The sequence below is a fragment of the Leptonychotes weddellii genome, chromosome 4, assembly GCF_054177405.1.
Source record: "Leptonychotes weddellii isolate Sample4059 chromosome 4, ASM5417740v2, whole genome shotgun sequence".
In the NCBI taxonomy this organism is placed as follows: domain Eukaryota; kingdom Metazoa; phylum Chordata; class Mammalia; order Carnivora; family Phocidae; genus Leptonychotes; species Leptonychotes weddellii.
This window is the reverse complement of record NC_138372.1, coordinates 69,287,977-69,307,210: the sequence shown is the minus strand read 5'-3', so window position 1 is coordinate 69,307,210 and position 19,234 is coordinate 69,287,977. Positions and strand designations below refer to the sequence as shown.

At 41.9% G+C, this 19,234-nt stretch overlaps 1 protein-coding gene and 1 pseudogene across 3 annotated transcripts in view; one reads left to right on the top strand and one right to left on the bottom strand.

The window, feature by feature from the left end:
- ZNF326 (zinc finger protein 326) overlaps positions 1 to 8,445 on the bottom strand; it is a 35,593-nt gene extending 27,148 nt beyond the window's left edge. For 2 of the 3 annotated variants that reach the window (XM_081818757.1, XM_081818758.1), the window contains exons 1-2: positions 8,284 to 8,445; positions 5,894 to 5,938 (exon numbers count right to left, since the gene is read on the bottom strand). In XM_081818757.1, coding sequence (XP_081674883.1) covers positions 5,894 to 5,938; positions 8,284 to 8,299 — 61 coding nt within the window. In that variant the 5' untranslated portion in view covers positions 8,300 to 8,445. Of the gene's footprint in view, positions 1 to 5,893; positions 5,940 to 8,283 lie in introns of those variants that run through there. The other variant, XM_081818759.1, reaches the window with a different exon arrangement.
- Positions 8,298 to 18,717, top strand: LOC102751012 (small ribosomal subunit protein uS5 pseudogene; annotated as a pseudogene).
- Positions 18,718 to 19,234: the final 517 nt, after the last annotated feature.

Below are 19,234 nucleotides of genomic sequence, written 5' to 3'. Positions count from 1 at the left end.
AAGTGCTCTATGCGGGTAATGGACCATATTAGACAACACAGTTCTAGACTAATAGAATAGCCAATTATTTGTCTTTAAAGTTGGTAACTTATGCTCATACCATCACAGATAGAGGGCAATTTTGAAATTAAAATAAAAATTTCAAACTTAAAAGCCTTCTTCTAAGCCTCATATTAAAAATAATCTTAAGGGGCAGCTCGGGGTGGCTCAGTAGGTTAAGCATCCAATTCTTGGTTTCACCGCCGGTCATGATCTCAAGATCATGAGACTGAGCCCCACCTTGCGCTCTGCACTCAGCACAGAGTCTGCTTGGGATTCTCTCTCCCTACCCTCTGCCCCTCCCACTGTTCACCTGCTCTCTCTCTAAACGAATAAATAAATAAAATCTTTTTAAAATATAAATAATTATAATCTTAAGAGTTAGGTTCAGTTAGGTACACAAAGTAGAAAGTCTTGCATTTTGTTATTTCTGCCAATTTCAATTTTGAGCTCACAGAGGCTGTATTTGGATACTAAATCCTTTTGTTTTTTATTCTGTGTGTTTTTATTTCACTACGGAGTCATAAATTACTAATATTTCTTGAACACCCACCTTTTGCCAGGCATTGTGGAGTACACAAAAATTAAGAGAGCCACCTTTACATGGCAATGACTTTGGCTTATTGTTCATAGTACTGCTATTATACAGTTAATTAAAAAGGAAAGAAGGAAAAGTCTTTATACTGTATGTAATCAGTGTGATTATAGGGATATAGATTCTACAAGATGACTGCTTATATATGAACAATATTCTTCCAGGTTACCAAATGAACTTAAAAATCACTTTAAAAATAAAACTGTAAGAATATAACATTATACCTTTACTATTAATATTAAATGAAACTAATTCACTCAAAAATAAAACTGACCTAATGTTTTAAATCAAATCTATTGTTTCAATCACTCTATCATACAAATAAGCTCAACAAATATTAAAACTTAGTTACAATTAAATCACAAGGAAGGAGCTGAGGAGTATAATAGGAAAAAACAACTGAATTAGGATCAAAATAATTAATGAGGTGTGTGACACTAAGTCTTGAATGGGACCACTTTTCACCATATCCACACTTCCAGCATCCTGCTACAGGCCACCAGCATCTCTCACTTACATTACTTCAACAGCCTCCTAACTGGTTTTCCTGCTTTCACTTTTGCTCCCTTTGTTTATTCTGAAGAAAACAGCCAAAATAATTCTGTTAAAGTGTAGGTTTAAATCATGTTCAATGCTTAGTAACTTCCAATGGCTTCCCATCTTACTCAAAGTAAAAGCCAAAGCCTTAAATAATTTGTAAGGCCCTATACAGTGGCTCTGAACCAAGGACAATTTTGCCCTCCAAGGGACATTTGACAATGTCTGAAAGCACTTTTGGTTGTCAAAACCGAAGGGCAGGTGCTGCTCACATCTAGTGCAAAGGCGAAGGATGCAGCTAACCAGTCTAAAATGCACAAGACATCCCCCGCAACAGAGAATTATCTAGTCCAAAATGTCAATACTGCTGAAGTTGAGAAATCCTGCCCTATATAATTCACCCCATCACTTCTTAACTTCATCATCTACTATTCCCCCTTATCACTCCAGGTATACCAGGCCCCTTGCTGTCCCTAGAACACAATAAGTATACACCCATTTTGGCATCTGCTGCTGCCTCTGCCTGGAATGCTCTTCCTCTGTATCTGTACCTCTCAATCCCTCCACTCTTTCAGGTCTTTATTTCCTATTCTCTCTCTTAGATATAAACAAATTATCTTTGATTTTCAATGCCTCTGGCTACAACTTTTACCACTCTAACCTTGTCTTAAGACTGTTCAGGGGAGCCTGGGTGGCTTAGTCGTTGGGCATCTGCCTTCGGCTCAGGTCATGATCCCCGGGGTCCTGGGATGGAGCCCTGCCCGCATCAGGCTCCCTGCTCAGCGGGGGATCTGCTTCTCCCTCTCCCACTCCCCCTGCTTGTGTTCCTGCTCTCGCTATCTCTCTCGGTCAAGTAAGTAAATAAAATATTTAAAAAGGAAAAAAAAAGACTGTTCAGCAAAAATCATCTGCTCTAGTCAAAACATTCTTCTTAAGTCTGGGAGAACCTGAGTGGCTCAGTTAGTTAAGCGTCCAGGTCTTGATCTCAGGATCATGAGTTCAAGCCCTGTGTTGGGCTCCATGCTGGGCATGGAGCCTATTTACAAAGAAAAAAAAAACCCAAAACAAAACAAAAAACCATTCTCCATGAGTCTCTCTGAACCACAATGCACTCAACCCTATCTTTATTCCTGCTTTCCCTCTATCTGGAATGCTCTCCCTCTTTTGTCTGCTATTTATATAAGAAGTTATTATGAAGCAGGAAGGAAACATGGAAACACTGGAAATACAACTTCCTTCCAAGAAGTGGTATGAAGGGAATTTGGAACTTGACAGGTTTTCCAGTACCTTTTAATTCATCTCAGTCACTGAAAAATACAACGCTAACAATGAATTGTATTGATGGCTTCATTTGGTAACTACACATCTTTTATATTCTAAAGCCTACAGCATTCTTCCTCTAGATAGGCCCATAGCTTGCATCCTCACCTCCTCAAATCTGTGCTCAAATGTCACCTCCTTAATAAGTCCTTCCCCAACAAACACACACATACTACCACCACCACCCCTTCCCTCTGTCGTTTTTCTCCTAAGCAATTATTACCATCTAACATACAATATATGTTACTTCTTTATCTTGTTTACTTTCCATTTCATCCCACTAGATTGTACGCTCCCCCCAAGGGCAAGAATATGGGCTGCTATATTGCCAGCTCCTAGAATAGTATCTAATATACAGCATTCACTCAGGAAATACTTGTTAAATGAAGTCAAATTATATCTCTGAAATTAAGCTCCTCATTTATAAAATATAGATAACCTAGACCTCAAAATAATGTCAAATAATGATCTTTAACCAGCAGTGCATTCCAAAATCATTCAGAGTACTTTTTCATAACATGCACAACTAGGGACCACTTGTCTAAAATTAAGATTCAAGAGGACTAGAGTATGACCTGAACAGATATACTTTGAAAAAGCTCTCCAGGGAAATCTAACAATCACAATGTTGGAACTTACATTAAGAGAAAAAAATGAAAGTCATAACATTAGTAAAACATTAATCCAAAAAAATACATGCATCCCCACGTTCACTACAGCTTTATTTACAATAAGTAAGATATGGAAACAACCTAAGTGCCCACTGAAGAATGAATAGATAAAGAAGATGGGGTATAGATATACAATGGGATAGGACTCAGCCATAAAAAGGAATGGAATCTTACCATTTGCAACAACACTGATGGACCCTGAGGGCATTATGCTAAGTGAAATAAGTTACAAAGAAAAACAAATACTGTATGGTTTCACATGTATATGGAATCTAAACCAAAAAAAAAAAAAAAAACCACAGAGGAGAGGGTAGAGGTGGGCAAAGGGAATCAAGAGGTACAAATATTCAGTTATAAAAAAATAAGTCATGGGGATGTAATGTATAGCATGATGACTGTACATTAAGAAAACAAACTTCTGGCCTGGTATGATTCTGCATTTCAAAGTCCTACATTTAGACATTAAGTCCAACTCTCTGGTAAACACTACTAGAAACTGAAGCCTTCTATCATTCCAAATGTCTCTCTTTGGTGAAAGTTTTAGTCCTACTCATTCCAGTTTAAAATCTTGGACCCATTTTTATTCATCCTTCTCAATTTTCTACTCACTACTAGTCAGCTTGCAAGTTCTGCTAATTTTCTCTAGAAACTTCTTAATATTTTAAAAATTATTATTGTCAGGTGCCTGGGTGGCTCAGTCGGTTAAGCATCTGCCTTTGGCTCAGGTCACTGTCCTGGGGTCCTGGGATCTAGCCCCAAGTCAGGCTCCCTGCTCAGTGGGCAGTCTGCTCCTCCCTCTCCTTCTGCCCCTCTCCCCCACTCGTGGTCTCTCTCTTACTTGCTCTCTCTCTCAAGTAAATGAATAAAATCTTTAAAAAAAAATTAATTTTGTCATCTCCCAAGTTCAGGGTCTTTAAGTCCTAACACCTAAATTTATGAAATGGTTTCTTAGCTAATTTTCCAGTTTTCTTTTTTTTTTTTAAAGATTTTATTTTTTTTGAAAAAAATTTTTTTACTTTTTTTATTGTTATGTTAATCATCATACATACATCATTAGTTTTTAATGTAGTGTTCCATGATTCATTGTTTGTGCATAACACCCAGTGCTCCATGCAGAACGTGCCCTCTTTAATACCCATCACCAGGCTAACCCATCCTCCCACCCCCCTCCCCTCTAGAACCCTCAGTTTGTTTTTCAGAGTCCATCTTCTCTCATGGTTCGTCTCCCCCTCCGATTTCCCCCCTTCATTCTTCCCCTCCTACTTAAAGATTTTATTTTTAAGTAATCTCTACACCAAACGTGGGGCTTGAACCTACAACCCCAAGAGCAAGAGTCGCATGCTCTACCAATTGACTGAGCCAGCCAGGCACTCTTAACTTTCCAGTTTTCAATCTACCTAAGTGTGGATACAAATCAAACTTCCTTTGCTAATTTTATTATGTCACTCGGTATTCTTGGCACCTGGGTGGCTCAGTGGGTTAAGCATCTGCCTTCGACTTGGGTCCTGATCTCCAGGTCCTGGGATGGAGCCCGGCACCCACTGGGTTCCCAGCTCAGAGGGCAGTGTGCTTCTCTCTCTCCTTTTAACTCTCACCCTCAACTTGTGCTCTCTTTCTCTCAAATGAATAAATAAATTTTTAAAAAAAAACAAAAAACAAAAAAAAACTGCATTCTTCAGGGAGGCCTGGCCAGCTCAGTCGGTAGAGCGTGCAACTCTTGATCTCAGGGTTGTAGGTTCCAGCCCCAGGGTGGGTGTAGAGATTACTTAAAAATAAAAGCTTAAAAAACAACAACAACAAAAAACAACTATATTCTTCAGCATTCAATATATACTGACCACTTCTTATATCTTGAGCCTTTTTAGCCCATATCAAGTACAAAGTTTCTCTAAACTCTTAGAGATGATACAAAGAAATTAACTGGATAGTAATTATTCTCATAAAATGGCACAGCTTTACTTAGTAGTACATTTGCTTCAGTTTTATTTTATGAATGTATTATATTCTGTTCCATTTCTCGGGCAATCAGGATATTTACTTCCACTCTGGGGTCCTTTTTTTAACCTCACTGAATTGTTCCACATTCTTTTTTATGTTATCATCCTGCCTGGCAGAGTCTTAACTTTAATAACTATCAAAACAACATCCAATTGTATTCTGCATACCTCCTATGATTTTATCTAGCTCTGTAGTCACAACTCTAATGTCACACTTAAGTCAATAAATAATCAGGCTTTTTCATGTGCTCCTCTAGACAGCTCTTTATATACTAACACATTTCGACACATTAAAGCAAATGACCTCAAAAACAAGGTCAAAATGAATTACATTAGAAGGAATATAAAATCAAGCCAATAATCCACTTAATCTACATTATTCAATACCAAAGCTTCTCATTCAGCAAAAATAACTCAGCTAGTTTCTTGTAACTCATCACTCAGAATGTAGTCAAGGCCTTTTGGAATAAATTAAAGGAATCATAATTCAAATAAAACAAACAGTCAAACTAATCTGAATAGCCCTAACTTTTCTGATCACAAATTCCCTAATTCAAATACTATACACAGTATGACAACATTAACACGGAGCAGTGATACATCAAGAGACAACACAATGACTGAAACAAGGTAGATAGAACTGGCTTTTTACATTGTTACTTTATGTGCATGTAGAGAAAAACTGAAATGCATTCCCTTAACATATTTAAGAACAAACGAAAGAGGATACTCACCATTAAAGCCCTGATAAGTATTTCTGCAAGCAGAGTGTGTGTAATCTATGAAGACACATTTAACAGAAAGAAATTAGTACAATATTAGCAAAAATCTGAAATTACATACTCATCTATTCAAATGAAACACAATTTTTAAAAATGCCATTAACTCACTTATCTGCAAAATTGGGGTATAAATAATTACAAATATTTCATATGGGAAAACACAGATCTCTTCCTCTTCACTATCTCCCCAAGAGGCAGGTTTATCATCCAAATTATGATAATGTAAAAATTAGCTTATAACACCTGATATATATTGCCAAACGAGGAATCCAGTACTGATTTATACAGGGTAACAAAGGGAAAGCAGACAGATTAAATTATGTATCAAATATTGCAAAAAGGGCCATCTGAGAATTGATTCTATGTAACATATAATTTATTCAAAGTTAATATAGTTCTTTTACCTATTTGCCCTCTAAGGTTTTCAAGATTTTATTGGAGAATGCATATGCACATATGCATCTGTATGCCTGTGCTATATCTATCCAGGAAATGGCATCACCAAAAACCATATTGGCAATTTCCGCCAAAACTGACTTGGCAATCGTTAGATCCTTTAATTAATTTTACTAATAAATACTAAAAGAAAGGTCACTCGGATACAACAGAATCCAGCTATACTACATAGGATTAGATTCAGACATATTGTCAAGTCAAATTCCACTCCCAAATACAGCAGTATAGGCTAAGAGGAAGCAAGAGAGAGGGGGAGTATTTTCTCACTGACACTGTTTATAATTTTATTACTGACACTGTTTGGAATTGTAGGCACATGGTGACAATAAAAGCAAACATACTAAGTTTTATTATTGTTTTTCAAGTCTCTACAGAAAATGGATTCTCCTGCGGGGGCGGGGGGCGGGGGCAGAGACACCACTCCCATTGTTCCCTCCCCCCTAGGGAGCTCCCGCTGTACCATGGGTGTTGATACTGTCATCAAACTTCGGCAAGAAAATACAATAATATATTTTTTTAAGTTTCATTCCTAGCTTTGGCACTTCAAATATTCATAGTTTAAAAGGTATCTATATCAAAATGAGTCAAAGTCCAACCAAAACAAACAAAAACATCAGTGTGCTAGTCTTAAGAGCTGAACTCCCTATTTCAAAGTAATTTAAAAGGATCCACAAAAGGGTTATTCTAGTACCCTTTCACATACTTAGATTTGGCAGCTTTAATTCTTTGTGGCATGAAATCAAATCAAAGATCAAAAGATCATCTAGTCAGACTCACACGCTGGGCTCACACTACATGCAATGTTAAAGAAAACCAGGTTTTGGTTGGGTTTCGGACTTACAACTAGTTAGTGAATCTGTTTTATTAGAAACGTCTGGCTACTCAGGATTAAGTCCAGTTTAATCACTCAAACCCTTCTTCACCTCTCCCTAATGCTGTCATTACCGACGCATTTTATCTTGACACCAATTCCTATAAAAGTTAGGCAAGATTTGAAGACAAGGTGAAGATGAAATTAATTTTATTTTGTGAGCCCGTGAAAATGGTTTAAAGAACTAGTGTGAGAGTCAACTGAAAGGTATTACTGAAATACAGTTTATTTAAACGGTAAGTCCAACTCAAGCGGCTGTGCACAGACCTGAATTTGAAGGGCATGTGATGCTGTGCCAGAATTCTGACTAACTTAAGTCCCATCCATACACAATCCAGAGGAAAAATGCTTTAGTTCACAGAAGTATTTCAAATTAGGGATTAACGACCAGGTCATTTTGGTGGATAAACATCCTAGTTTGCTAGCCGGTAATATCTTAGTTTCCATTCTGTACAGATATCTACCTATACTTGTCACTTACAGACGCCCTTTAAACTCAGCTTAAACTAAAACAAGAAACATCCACTGTGAACGAGCCTCTGAAAATTGGTCTGGTAAGAAGCAACCTGGTAGAGGATTTACTAAACGGACGAGCTGGGTCGCCGCCCTGTGGGGCGAATGCGAGACGAGGCAGGGGAGGCCCCACTCGCCCCTCTGCCCGACCCCGGGGAGTTGGAGGCGTCGGGGCAATTTCCACGCACGGCGGCCGGGGCGAGTCCGGAGCTCGAGTCCGGGGCCCGAGTCCGGAGGCCGTGGTGCTCTGGGCGCGCCCTTCCCCGCACCGAGGCCGGCACGGAACTCCCAGGTCCCCGGCGGCAGCGGGCGCCGGACGGGCACGACAGGGCGCCGCGGCTCCCCACACAGGCCGATTCCGGGCACTGGGCCCGCGGCGGGCGGGCGGCCTCCGGGCCCGCAGAACAAAGCCCACACGGCCATCTTGAGACCGTAAACAGACCCCCGGGGCGGCCACCCTGCCTCCCGCCCGCCGCGGCGACCAGCCAAAGGCTCTGCTTACCGTCCTCGAAGTCCATGGCGGAGGTTCGGGGCTCACAGGCTCGGCGGCGCTGGGCTGAGCTGTGGCCGGCGACGAACACCCGGGACCCGCGGTTCCACACCACCAGTCCGCGCGACCGAAAGCGGCGCTACCGGCCCAGCAGCCGCAGGCCACAGTGAGGCTGAGGGGCGGGGCCGGCCGGCGCTGCCAGCCGGCGCAGCGCGGCCTGCGATTGGTTGGCGCCGGCTGGTGGGCGGGCCCCCGAGTGGGGGCGGGAAGCAGGTCCGCTGTCACGCTCCGGGGTGCTGACCCTCTTGGAGCCGCAGAGGAGGAAGGAAGGCGGAAAAAGGAGCGCCAAAGACTGACTAGGGTCACGGGAAAGCGAACTGGGTGTTCGGGAAATTCTGGCTGAGGCCCGCCATGTTTGATCCTGGCAAGAGCGAAAGGATCGGGTTGGAATACCTTCCTCCTGCCCAAACTAATAAACCACGTGCCGACCTTTTGCTTTTTATTGGCTGGTGACGATTGCACAGAAAATGTTAAAAGTATTTATGGACTGTTTTGCTGTGGAGACGCAGAAGTCCTGGACGATTTTTACAACTGTGTGAGCCGAGGAGAACAGATTGCTGAATAGGAAATAATTATGGGAATGATCCAAGACAAGCTATTACCAATTTCTGAATTTTAAGGTGCAAAATAAAGGGGCTGTAAAAGTTCAAAGACAGAGAAGATTTGTGGCAGAAGTCGTCCAGAACTTGAAGAACGACCATACGCAAACCCCCACACATATTGGTATTGTAGTCTTGCCACTTGGGAAGTAGTATTGGGGAAGTGGGCAAAATTATTTACCCCACAAGGCAATATGGAAAAAGACAATTGTTCGTTCTGACCCTGCAGCAGCTTAACTCCAGGTTATTATTATTATTATTATTTTAGTAGAGCAAATAGTGTCAACAATGAGTTCATCACAGGATAGGAAACCATGAATCAAAACCATTTTCTCTTCTCTGGGGTCTGCTCAGTTGCTGGAACCAAGTTCCAAGATGGCAGCCTGTGGAGATAGGACTAGAGGAAAAATTCACGGATACAACATATGTATTACTGTAGCCCCAAACCTTGACAGCGCATTGTTTCTTCCTCATCGCTTTCCCTCTCCACCCCTATTGATTCACCCAGTTCTCCACTCTTGTTTTCTTCTTTTTTTTCCCCCTCCTATACATGTTTTCTATTCACCTGAGCTGAACATGTTGAAAACTGAACTCATTTCCCTCCTCAAACCTGCTCATCCTTATTCTTTCATCTCTTTTAGTGGTGTCATGAGCAACCACCCACTAATCCTAGCCGGAACCCTGCACGATTCATCTAGTCAAGACACAGGCTTCTCCTCCCTCCCCCGTCCACACTGAAGTCTTTCATCGGCTTATTACCTCTTAAAACGTCTTAAACTTGTTCCCTTTTCTCCATTCCCACTGCACTACCTGTGCTACCTGCACTACTCTCATTCTCTCTCTCCCACACTATTGCTGTAGCTTCCTAAATAATTTCTCTGCCCTTTGACCTTCACCTTCTCAGGCTTCTCAGGGCTGCAGTGTTCTAAACACGAATCTGAACATGTCATCACGGGTCTCTATTATGGATTAGGTCAGGGCAAAGCTCCGTAACCTAGAGCATGTGCAGCAGGATCTGGCCACTGCCTAACCTGCCATCTTCCTCCATTTCTCCCTTCTCTCCCGTGCTCTCCCTTTTGGTGAGCAATTTTAAATCCCCAAACATCCCTACGCTTCTTCATGCCACTAAACTTTTACTTACGCTGTTCTGTCTGCTTCTTAAACCACACAGTGAATCCTACTCATTCTCAAAACATAGCTCAGGATTTACTTCCTTAAGAAACACTCCCACATCCCATCCCCGCACCCTAGGCCAGTACTTCTCAAATATTAATGTGCATATGATTCACCTAGCAATCTCATTAAAGCCCAGATTCACATTCAGTCAGTCTGGGTTGGAGGCAGAGAGTCTGCATTTCTCACAGGTTTTCCGGGAGATGCTGCTGCAGCTGGTCAAACCATACTTGCAGTAGCAAGGCCCTGAGCTAACCTCTGTTAGAGCACTATCTCCCTTGCATTAAATACTCTGTTTGGCTTTATGTCTACCCATATTGAAAGCCCTTTGAGATTAGCACCAAGTCTTCTTTGTATCCTAAGTGCTGAGCACATAAGTTTACCAAATCAAACTGAGCTCTCTTGACGTTTTTAACTTTTTTTTTCTTGGCATCTTGGCAAAGGAATGGTTTGTAACCTGTGGTAGTCAGGTCTTGTCATGAGTGTAAGGAAATAAATAATTGGGTCACTATTTGTATTTCTGTATTATGTGCATGTGTGCGCACATGCATGCGTACACACACACACACACTTCTTTCTCTCCTGAAAGAGAAAACTACCAGTCAAGGAACTCCTAACTCCAGAAGAAATCTGGCCTCAGCACAAATGCATGGAGAGCCAGAATACACAGATATCTTCTCCCCTTCCTTCCTCTTTCCCAAATAGGAAGCTTCTGACAGAGACGGCAATACCTGAGTTACCCCACAAGATCTGAGACACCTTGCAATACCTGACAGTCCATCAAGTCATCCCTTAATTCCTGTATCAAACGAATATTGATTGAGCACAGCTATGTGCCAAACATCATTTTCTTCCTTCATTGTTATCTCTTTCCTATTCCCCAGAAACTAGCCATGCTCCTGGGCCTGTTCCCACTTGCTTAGGCTTAGATTTTTATCCCGAGGGGCCAGTGTTTTGTACAAAGTCTTAGGCCATTCCATCCTCCATTCATTTCGCAATAGGCAGCAGGTTAGTCAACACCACACCAGCAAAGCCTATTGGAAAAGAGAGAAGAATATGGCTTTCTAAGTGCAGAGGTTAAAAGGATATATGGGCCGAGGCCAAGAGAAGCCTGCAGGGAGAAGGAGGAAATGGGGGGGCTACACCTAAGACCCGATCCTGAAGGAGCTGTCAGAGAAGCCCCATCATCCCCTTCCCCAGAACCTGAGAAGAGCTGGGTGAGTGGACCCCCTGAAGAACCAGGGGCCCCTGTTCCTCGTCTCCTAAGCCCCCACCTACATACCTCCTGCTCCAACAACACGGGACCATCTGCACAAAATGCACAAGCCATGCATTTTTACAAGCCCCTGCTCACCTTGTTCTCTCTGCTTCTATTGCATTCCTTCACCTTCTTGCCATTCTTCAAGGTTCAATAATCATGTGGCCTCTTTTTAAACCTCTCCCTAAGCTCTTAGTTAGAAGACCCTTCCCTCTATGTCACCTTAATAGCGGTTAGCACAGTTGGATTCTTGTTGTAGTGAGTTAGTTAGTTATAGCCTTGTCTACCTCTTTGTTCAGACTCTTTGGAGACCCTTCTTTGTACCCTATTTATGTGGCCTGTAGGTAGCACATTGGCACTGTATATTAAAGAGGGGAAACAAAATCACCACTGAAGAAAAGACCTAATGAGACTGAAACTAAATGTCCAGAGCATCATCTGCAAAAAACCACAGCAGCCTATGATTATTTTGGAGAGTAAGTGACAGGAGGGTTACAAAGGGGAGTCCTAATTCCACAATGCTTTCCTAATTTGCTCCCAATAACTCTTTCTTCCTCCCCATGTTCTTTAGGGAATTCATAAATACTTAGGGAGGTCAAGAACTAAAAATGACTGTCGTAAAGCAAAGCAGCCAAACTTAACATAAACAAAGTAATTCCTACTGTGGGCTCTGAGGACTTACCAAAGGAGAGCTGGTTACAGAACCATAACAATAGAAAGCTGCTGAAAACAGTTGGTGTTGATAGCACCGAATGGATGTGTTTTATGCATAGGAGAAGATGTCTGTCTCTGACTTTAATATGCAACTTCAAAAAGATGCAGGTGTCTCTCAAAGCTAAAAGGAATAGCAATTAAAATAATAATTAACTTTTAGGGGCACCTGGGTGGCTCAGTCGTTAAGCGTCTACCTTCGGCCTGGGTCATGGTCCCAGGGTCCTGGGATCGAGCCCCGCATCGGGCTCCCTGCTCCGTGGGAAGCCTGCTTCTCCCTCTCCCACTCCCTCTGCTTGTGTTCCCTCTCTTGCTGTGTCTCTTTCTGTCAAATAAATAAATAAAATCTTTAAAATAAAATAAAATAATAATTAAATTCTAGTAAGCCCTATATATTAATAAATGGTCCAAAGCCTTTATATGTATTAACCCATTTTATCTGCCTAAGATGACTATGATATTAGGTAGTACTGTTGCCCCCACTTTACCAATAAGGAAACTGAGGCCCAGAAAGGCAAAGTTACTTGCCCAAGGTCACACCACTGAAAAAGAGAGTAGAGCCAAGATTCAAACCCAAGCAGCCTGGCTCCAGAGCCCACAGTGCATCTCAATCACGCTCTGCTGAGCAGCTATTGTGTGCAAAGTATTTTGATGGATGTTTTTACATGCCTTAGTTCTCCTCCTTACAATGAGCTAGGTTATATCCTTTCCAAATGAGGGAAATTAAAAAGAAAAATTAAGTTACTTGTCTAAGACTGCACAACAAACAATTGCTGGTTCCATATTCGTGACAAATATTATATAGTCATACTTAGGTCTGTTGCCATATGGAGCCAACCTTGTAGACCCAACGTCATCATCAAGGTGCTCAGGTTAAAAAAAGAGAGATTTTGCCAATCTACAGATCATCTTGCATAATTGTACATAATGTAAAGAGAGTATGTAGTAAAGAAGTGATCATGAATGCTTTAGAGATTCCCCCACTTTGTCCTGTGCTTTAGGCCTTCCTCAGATTAGAAGAACTCAATTAGTTTCACATGCATTTCCTTCCCCCAAAAAGCAAAGTAAAATTCCAAATGCAAAAGTGCTTTCAAAATGTATGGGGTGACTGGGTGGCTCAGTCAGTTAAGTGACCCACTCTTGATTTTAGCTCAGGTCATGATCTCAGTGTCATGAGATCCAGCCCCATGTTGGGCTCCACTCTGGGTGTGGAGCCTGCTTAAGATTCTCTCTCTCCCTCTTCCTCTGCTCCTTCCCCCACCTCTCTCTTTCCCTCCCTCTATTAAAAAAAACCCTGCAAAATGTAAGAGTTACCTTCCTTCCTTAGGTATGTATTATATAAAGTATACATTCTAGAAAATGATGTTTATTCCCTTCTAGGGGCTCAATTAAACCTCTGAATTATTGTCACTCATTTTATCTTCTTAATGTGTTTAGTCCACCATAAATTTTAATTTTCTAAATAAATTGAGAACAAGCTATGACATCTGTCAACTCCACTGATTGCCAGAATTGATTTGGTAGATCTGCCCTGCTAGGAAGGTGTCCCCTTTCTTCCTGGCTCTGCTACACGTGTCTCTGCATGGTTAATTGAAGAGGATGATTTTCCTAGAGAGAGGAGAACAAGCGTCTACATGGAATCAAGTTCTCCCATTGGACTGTCCAGGACTCAGTGAGTAGGTTATCCCACCTGGCTGTGACACTCCCACTAGCTAATGAGCCACTTGAAGGTGAAGATCTCATCTTTGTGTCCCCAGCCTGGTAGCACCGTACCTGGCACATGGTAGACTCTAAAATGTTGCTGGATGAATAAGAAAGAAACAGACCCACAGTCAGCTCCTGTATTTAAATAGCTTCAATTCTATATTAGGGAAACAGATGTAAATAAAAATACAAACAATACAAACAAAATTCAGGCATGTACACAGGCGATCTAACCCCCTTCTTTAGGGTCCTTGCCAACACATATAGTTTACAAACAGAAAGAGGGCACAGTCCTAGGACACCCAGTAGAGGGCACCACACACCAAATATAGTCAAGGTTTGACTACAGAAATGGAGCATGTGTCTTTCAATCTAGTTCCTGCTGGTCTGAAATGTTCTAAAGGGACATGGGGTAGAGAATATTCCTGGGGACCTCTTCTCTGAAAGTACCTGAATTTCTATTTTGGGCCAATTGTAGATATAAATTTCCCTGTTTGCCTCATTTCAGTAGATTTTGTTTTTAGAGATGATCTTTTAAAACACAGAACAGTGGGAAATGCTTATTATAATGGTAAACTTGAAAAACAAGATACAAAATTGTTTATGGAATCTGATAACAGCAATGCCAGTAATTTTTTAAAAGACAAAGCATAGAGATAAAATGGAAAGAAAAATTGTGAAACATGAACAGTGATTCTTTTTGTGATAACTGTTTACATACTCAGAGGCATACATACTTACTCTTCTATAGTCTCCATATTTCTTTAGCACTTTTTTTTTAAAGATTTGTTTATTTATTTGGGTGAGGAGGGGCAGAGGGAGAGGGAGAAAGAGAGACTTCTAAGCAGACTGCACTGAGCACAGAGCCCAATGCAGGGCTTGATCTCACGACCCTGAGATCACAACCTGAGCCAAAACCAAGAGTCGGACACTTACCAACTGAGTCACCCGGGCACCCCTTTAGCATTTTTATAATGTAAAATATATATTTGATACAAAACAAGATGTAACATCTATTAACAATAGTTCTCCTTAGCCAAATGTTGTATTTCATTTTCTTTGTAGATATAACTATTGTTGGGGATAAGGGAAGGCGCTTTGATTGGCCATTTAAGTCAGTGGTTCTCAAGCCTGGCTCTACTCTAGAATCATCCAGGGCACTATTAATAAGTGCCAGTATTTAGGCTTCACTTTGGAGATTCTTATTTAAAGATAAACCTAAAACCATTACCACTGTTGATTTTCAAGACACTTACAAGAGATGCTATTGGGATAAATTCACTTCTGGTTCAGTAACTTGTACTTATTGAGAAGATGTCAAGTTTAGAAAAGGAACTTTAGAGATTGAGTAACCACACATTAACCAATTGATCCATGTGTGGGAAATGGTGTAACAACTACATCTGAAATGGGGCTGGTAGAGACACTTGTACATCTTACAGCTCTAAAACCTGGCTTGGTTCCAGTATTCCCCATAACTACCCTGCAGCCCTTGGGAGGTAATTAACTAATGACAGTAAAGGGCTCTTAAACTGAAACATGTTGTATAAATGCTAAACACAGGAAACACACAGAGGATTTCCACTGATTGCCAATACTTTTCAACAAGAAACAGTTGATGCATTTTTCAGCCAATTTCCCTTTTGCAACTGAAATCTTCCTAATCCTTATTTCAAGGGAAACAGAAGGAGGTTTTTTGGGTTTTTTTTGTAATGCCTTTCCTACAAATCAAAGACCTAAGATTACCCTTTTACTTTCTCAGAAGTAATGTTCCTGCCTCAACAAAACACCACGTGGTAGCGTGGTTTGTGTGAATGGCTGGTTGGTTTGGATCACCAAAGGTGGGTTAGCAAAAGGGGTCATATTAGGTGGTCTAGTACGAGTCCTGGCACCACCCTACACATCATCTCTGGTTTTAAAGCAAACAATTTGTGCACATGGTAGCAAATGCAATAGTATAAAAGAACTTCCAATGCAAAGCAACAGCCTTTCCTCTTCTCCTTGCTTAGCTCCGGTGCCCTCTACAGGTGAAAACTCTGGTTTCATCCAGGGTGAGATCATTTGGTGTTTCCTTCCACTGCACTCTATTATCTCTCTTCTTAGATTACCAACTTTAGTGAATATCAATTGATTCCACAGTTTGAAAATAAGCATGTATCTCATACTGTCCTTCTCTTCCAAATTTCAATAGCAATGGTAGCTTTTTATTTCCTCTATTAGAACTAAACTTTTATGTTTTCAAATAAGGACTCTAATTTCTATTTCTTTTAATAGAGTATCTGTGCGTTTCCTCTTCTATAAAATGAAGGTATTTCCCCCCTCTTCCCATTGCTCCACTTTTCCTCTGCCTTTCATTGTTGTCAGCACCACTTTACCACCAACAAAGTTGTCAATATTTACATTCTGTACTGCAACCACGAAATATTCTTTTCTACTTTGTCTGCAGGTTGACTTTAGAAGTTAAAAGCCTAGGGGCGCCTGGGTGGCTCAGTCGGTTAAGCGTCTGACTTCAGCTCAGGTCAAGATCCCAGGGTCCTGGGATCGAGCCCCACGTCAGGCTCCCTGCTCAGCGGGGAGCCTGCTTCTCCCTCTGCCTGCCATTCCCCCTGCTTGTGCTCTCTCTCTCTGACAAATAAATAAATAAAATCTTAAAAAAAAAAAAGAAAAAGAAGTTAAAAGCCTATATACTTTCTTCCAAAGAGTACAGTGTGATGGGGGAGCGGGTAACTTTACATTGGAGATACCTGGCAAGCACTACCTCAGCCAGGTTATCAAGGTCAGTAAGAGTGATAAGTCGGTAAGTCATGTTGATAGTATGTACCCTTGGTTTGATGTGACAAAAATGGACGATCTTTGTGGTGTTCCCTGCAAAACCCATAACCCCAATCTAATCATAAGGAAAACATTAGACAAATCCCCAATGAGGGACATTCTACAAAATACGTGACCAGTACTCCTCAAGCCTATCAAGGTCACCAGCAACAAGGAGAGCCTGAAAAACTATTATAGTCAAATGGAGCCTAGGGAGACAGGATGACTAAATGTAATTGGAATAGAAGACATTAGGAAAAAAGTAAGGAAATCTGATAAAACATGAACTTTAGTTAATGATAATGTATCAACATTCATTCATTATAACAAATGGATAATACTTACATAAGATGCTAATAATAAGGGAACTCTCTATTATCTTTACATTTTTCTGTGAGTCTAAAACTGTTTTAAAAAATATATTTATTAAAATATAAAATAATGGAAACAAGCCAATATGCTGCATGTATTTTATGATCGATATGAACATTGTTTAATATTAGTATGCTAGGATGACATTTTCCATGAACCCAGTGTTATAACCCCTGGGTCTCTCAAATTAGGCTATTTCTAGCATCAAGGTCAAATGGATTGCCTTTTCTTCCACTCTGTTAACTGCTTATATTCATGCCTGGATGTAGTTTGCTTCATGTGTGGCCTATGACTTCATTGTTCAGAATTTGCTTTTTCTCAAGTTTCTAATTGCCATTTTATCTTGTATATTCTAGCCTGTGGTACTTTCTGCCTAATCCAACCATAATCTTCCCCTTTTACCTTTCTATCTTTCAGACATTTTTTTTTTTAATCTCCACTCCATTGGCTTCTACCCTTTCCCCTCACACACTTTTTTTCGTACTTGTTTATTTTTTTTTAAAGATTTTTTTTTTTAAATTTATCTGAGAGAGAGAATGGGAGACAGAGAGCATGAGAGGGGGAGGATCAGAGGGAGAAGCAGACTCCCTGCCGAGCAGGGAGCCCGATGCGGGACTCGATCCCGGGACTCCAGGATCATGACCTGAGCTGAAGGCAGTTGCTTAACCAACTGAGCCACCCAGGTGCCCCTGTACTTGTTTATTTTTAATCCAGGGGAATCTTAGCAGGGAGGCAAGTGCACATAGCCTCACTCTCCTGTCTTGAAAGAGAAGCTTACTTCACCTTTAGTATAGTTTCATCCGCAGTCCTGATGAAGAGTGAACTAGCTGGGATCAGGCTTAAAGAAAGGAAAGTAGCTTCTTCTCCGAGAAAACACCAAATGGATGACACTGGTGCTGGGGGAGGGCCCTGGAGGGACTGGGGAACCTGGAATGGGTGGCAGCAGCAGCCCGGCTGAGGTCTCCACCATAGTGGGGGCCCCTGGCAGGGCCGAGGCCAGGACTGCAGAGCTGGCGGAGGCAAGACTGAGGACAAGGAGTGGATCCCTGTCACCTAGCGGGGCCACCTGCTCAAGGACATGAAGATCAAGTCCCTGGAGGACATCTGTCTCCTCTTCTTCCCCATCAAGGAATCTGAGGTCACTGACTTTTTTCCTGGGGGCATCCCTTGAGGACGAGGTTTTGAAGACGATGCCTGTGCAAAAGCAGCCCTGTGCTGGTCAGTAGACCGGGTTCAAGACATTTGTTGCCACTGGAGATCACAATGGATACCTCAGGGTGTCAGTGCTCCAGGCAGGTGGCCACTGCCATCCGTGGGGTCATCCTCCTGGCCAAGCTTTCCATCATCCCTGTGCAGCGAGGCTACTGGGGGAATACGGTCGGCAAGCACCACACTGTCCCATCCAAGGTGACCCGCTGCTGTGGCTCTGTGCTGGTGCGCCTCATCCCTGCCCCCGGAGGGGTTGTCTCAGGCGCTGTGACCAAGGGGCTTCTGATGATGGCCAGTAGTGACCAGTGCTACACCTCGGCCAGGGGCTCAACTGCCACCCTGGGCAACTTTGCCAAGGCCACTTTTGATGCCATTTCCAAGACCTACAGCTATCTCACCCCGACCTCTGGAAAGAGACTGTTCACCCAGTCTCCCTATCAGGAATTCACTGACCATCTTGTGCAGAGGACCCTGGCTCCAGCTGTGGCCGCCACAGTTTTATACAAGAAAAATAAAGTGGGGCACCTGGGTGGCTCAGTCAGTTAAGCATCTGCCTTTGGCTCAGGTCATGATCCCAGGACCCTGGGATGGAGTCCTGCACCAGGCTCCCAGCTCAGCGGGGAATCTGTTTCTCCCTCTACCCCTCCCCCATGCTTGTGATCTCTCACTCTCTCTCTCTCTCTCAAATAAATAAAATCTTAAAAAAAAAAGAAAGAAAAAGAATGTGTATTAAAGCCTGTTGAAAAAAAAACAAAGGAGGCAAGGAAGGAAGGAAAGCATATGGAGTCATACTCTGGCCAATATGTAGTCCTTAAGGAGAAAGAAGTAGTGCATTTGATCAATCGGTGGCCTTCCTGCCACCAGATATTTCTAGAAGCACATTATTCTGACCAACCAGTCCTCATACCTGTTTTTAAAGAACGCTATGAGTGTAGGAAAGGGAGTTGTTTTAAAGGGAAGGTGCCTGGATATTTTTCAACAGACCCCTACAAAAAGCACACACTGCTTTGCATTGTCTTGGATGAAGCAAGTGCAAGCTGTACCAAAGAATTACAAAAGAGAGTCC